At 38.0% G+C, this 2,500-nt stretch overlaps 1 protein-coding gene across 3 annotated transcripts in view; it reads right to left on the bottom strand.

Annotated features, from left to right (window-relative positions):
- LOC138627188 (echinoderm microtubule-associated protein-like 6) overlaps positions 1-2,500 on the bottom strand; it is a 53,997-nt gene that overhangs the window by 15,860 nt on the left and 35,637 nt on the right. For all 3 annotated transcript variants that reach the window (XM_069709357.1, XM_069709360.1, XM_069709358.1), the window contains exon 20: positions 1,817-2,019. In XM_069709357.1, the coding sequence (XP_069565458.1) occupies positions 1,817-2,019 (203 nt within the window). The remainder of the gene's footprint in view (positions 1-1,816; positions 2,020-2,500) is intronic.

Raw genomic sequence — 2,500 nt, 5'->3', positions numbered from 1 at the left:
CAATAACTAAAGATTGACCAATAACTGAAGATTGACCAATAACTAAAGATTGACCAATAACTGAAGATTGACCAATAACTAAAGATAGACCAATAACTAAAGATTGACCAATAACTAAAGATTGACCAATAACTGAAGATTGACCAATAACTAAAGATAGACCAATAACTGAAGATAGACCAATAACTAAAGATAGACCAATAACTAAAGATAGACCAATAACTGAAGATAGACCAATAACTGAAGATAGACCAATAACTGAAGATAGACCAATAACTGAAGATAGACCAATAACTAAAGATAGACCAATAACTGAAGATAGACCAATAACTAAAGATAGACCAATAACCGAAGATAGATCAATAACTAAAGATAGACCAATAACCGAAGATAGATCAATAACTGAAGATAGACCAATAACTAAAGATTGACCAATAACTGAAGATAGACCAATAACTAAAGATTGACCAATAACTAAAGATAGACCAATAACTAAAGATAGACCAATAACTAAAGATAGATCAATAACTAAAGATAGACCAATAACTAAAGATAGACCAATAACTAAAGATAGACCAATAACTAAAGATTGACCAATAACTAAAGATAGACCAATAACTAAAGATAGATCAATAACTAAAGATTGACCAATAACTAAAGATAGACCAATAACTAAAGATAGACCAATAACTAAAGATAGATCAATAACTAAAGATAGACCAATAACTGAAGATAGACCAATAACTAAAGATTGACCAATAACTAAAGATAGATCAATAACTAAAGATAGACCAATAACTGAAGATAGACCAATAACTGAAGATAGACCAATAACTGAAGATAGACCAATAACCGAAGATAGATCAATAACTAAAGATAGACCAATAACTAAAGATTGACCAATAACTAAAGATAGATCAATAACTAAAGATAGACCAATAACTGAAGATAGACCAATAACTGAAGATAGACCAATAACCGAAGATAGATCAATAACTAAAGATAGACCAATAACTAAAGATTGACCAATAACTGAAACTAGACCAATAACTAAAGATTGACCAATAACTAAAGATAGACCAATAACTGAAGATAGACCAATAACTGAAGATAGACCAATAACTGAAGATAGACCAATAACTGAAGATAGACCAATAACTAAAGATAGACCAATAACTGAAGATAGACCAATAACTGAAGATAGACCAATAACTGAAGATAGACCAATAAGTAAAGATTGACCAATAACTGAAGATAGACCAATAACTAAAGATAGACCAATAACTAAAGATAGACCAATAACTGAAGATAGACCAATAACTAAAGATAGACCAATAACTAAAGATAGACCAATAACTGAAGATAGATCAATAACTGAAGATAGACCAATAACTAAAGATAGACCAATAACTAAAGATAGACCAATAACTAAAGATAGACCAATAACTAAAGATAGACCAATAACTGAAGATAGACCAATAACTAAAGACTGACCAATAACTGAAGATTGACCAATAACTAAAGATAGATCAATAACTAAAGATAGACCAATAACTAAAGATAGACCAATAACTCCCTCCCTCCTTCCTCTCTCCTCCTCCTCCTCCTCCTGTTTCTCCTCATTGATGTTGAGGCTTCTCGTTGGTGCAGATTGATGATGATCAGAGAGACGAGTTAAAGAGGAACGTTTCCTTTATCAGATGATTAAATGTCCCTTTAACGTTGTACAGCAGCGGTTCTGCCTCTCAGCTGTGGACCGGGTCACGGACCGGGAGGACCGGACCGGGTTACGGAGGACGAGACGTGTCCCGCTCACCTTGTCCAGGGAGAACATGGCGAACACCGGGCCGTCGTGGGCCTTCACCGTCTTCAGCAGCACCGGCTCCTTCCAGACGTACACGTCTCCGGTGGCGGCGCCGGAGAACACCAGCGCTTCGCTGCGGCCGTAACACACCGACATCATGGTCTCCAGACGGCCCACGCTCCTGAACGCACCACGCCGGAAGGTCAGACCGCCACCTGGAGGACAGAGAAGGAACCTGTCCACCTTTTTTTGATGCAAAGTTTCGGATTTGGGCTCCAGAAACAGAAACTATCCTTCAGTTCTTCTGTCACATTGATTGAAACACTTTAATTATCATTTAGCAGCTCATCTTGGCGGCCGCTGCCCACATCCCCGCAGGGCTGCGAAGGTTGGTGAGACAGATTACTGCCTGGAAACAGGAAAATCATCGCCATCAAAAGCAGCCGAATTACCGTTCAGCATCTCACGTTCGTAATGGACCAATGAAAGAAGAGTAAACTCTCACGTCGTCATGGAGACGGTGGACAGAACTTAAAAACGTGGCGATCTTCAGGGAACTTCTGGAGTTCTGAGGAGAGTGTTTTCTAAGCAGCTTTATGGACATTTATTGACGATCTCCTCAATATGACTCACAGACGGAGAACGTAAACTCTGACGCACGATAACTCTTTTCCATTTCAAACCTTGTAAACCTCC

The sequence above is a fragment of the Brachyistius frenatus genome, unplaced genomic scaffold (genome assembly GCF_029030835.1).
Source record: "Brachyistius frenatus isolate BFR_SWC_R1_liver_20210118 unplaced genomic scaffold, ASM2903083v1 Contig_82, whole genome shotgun sequence".
Taxonomy (NCBI): domain Eukaryota; kingdom Metazoa; phylum Chordata; class Actinopteri; family Embiotocidae; genus Brachyistius; species Brachyistius frenatus.
This window is presented reverse-complemented; position numbering and strand designations above follow the sequence as displayed.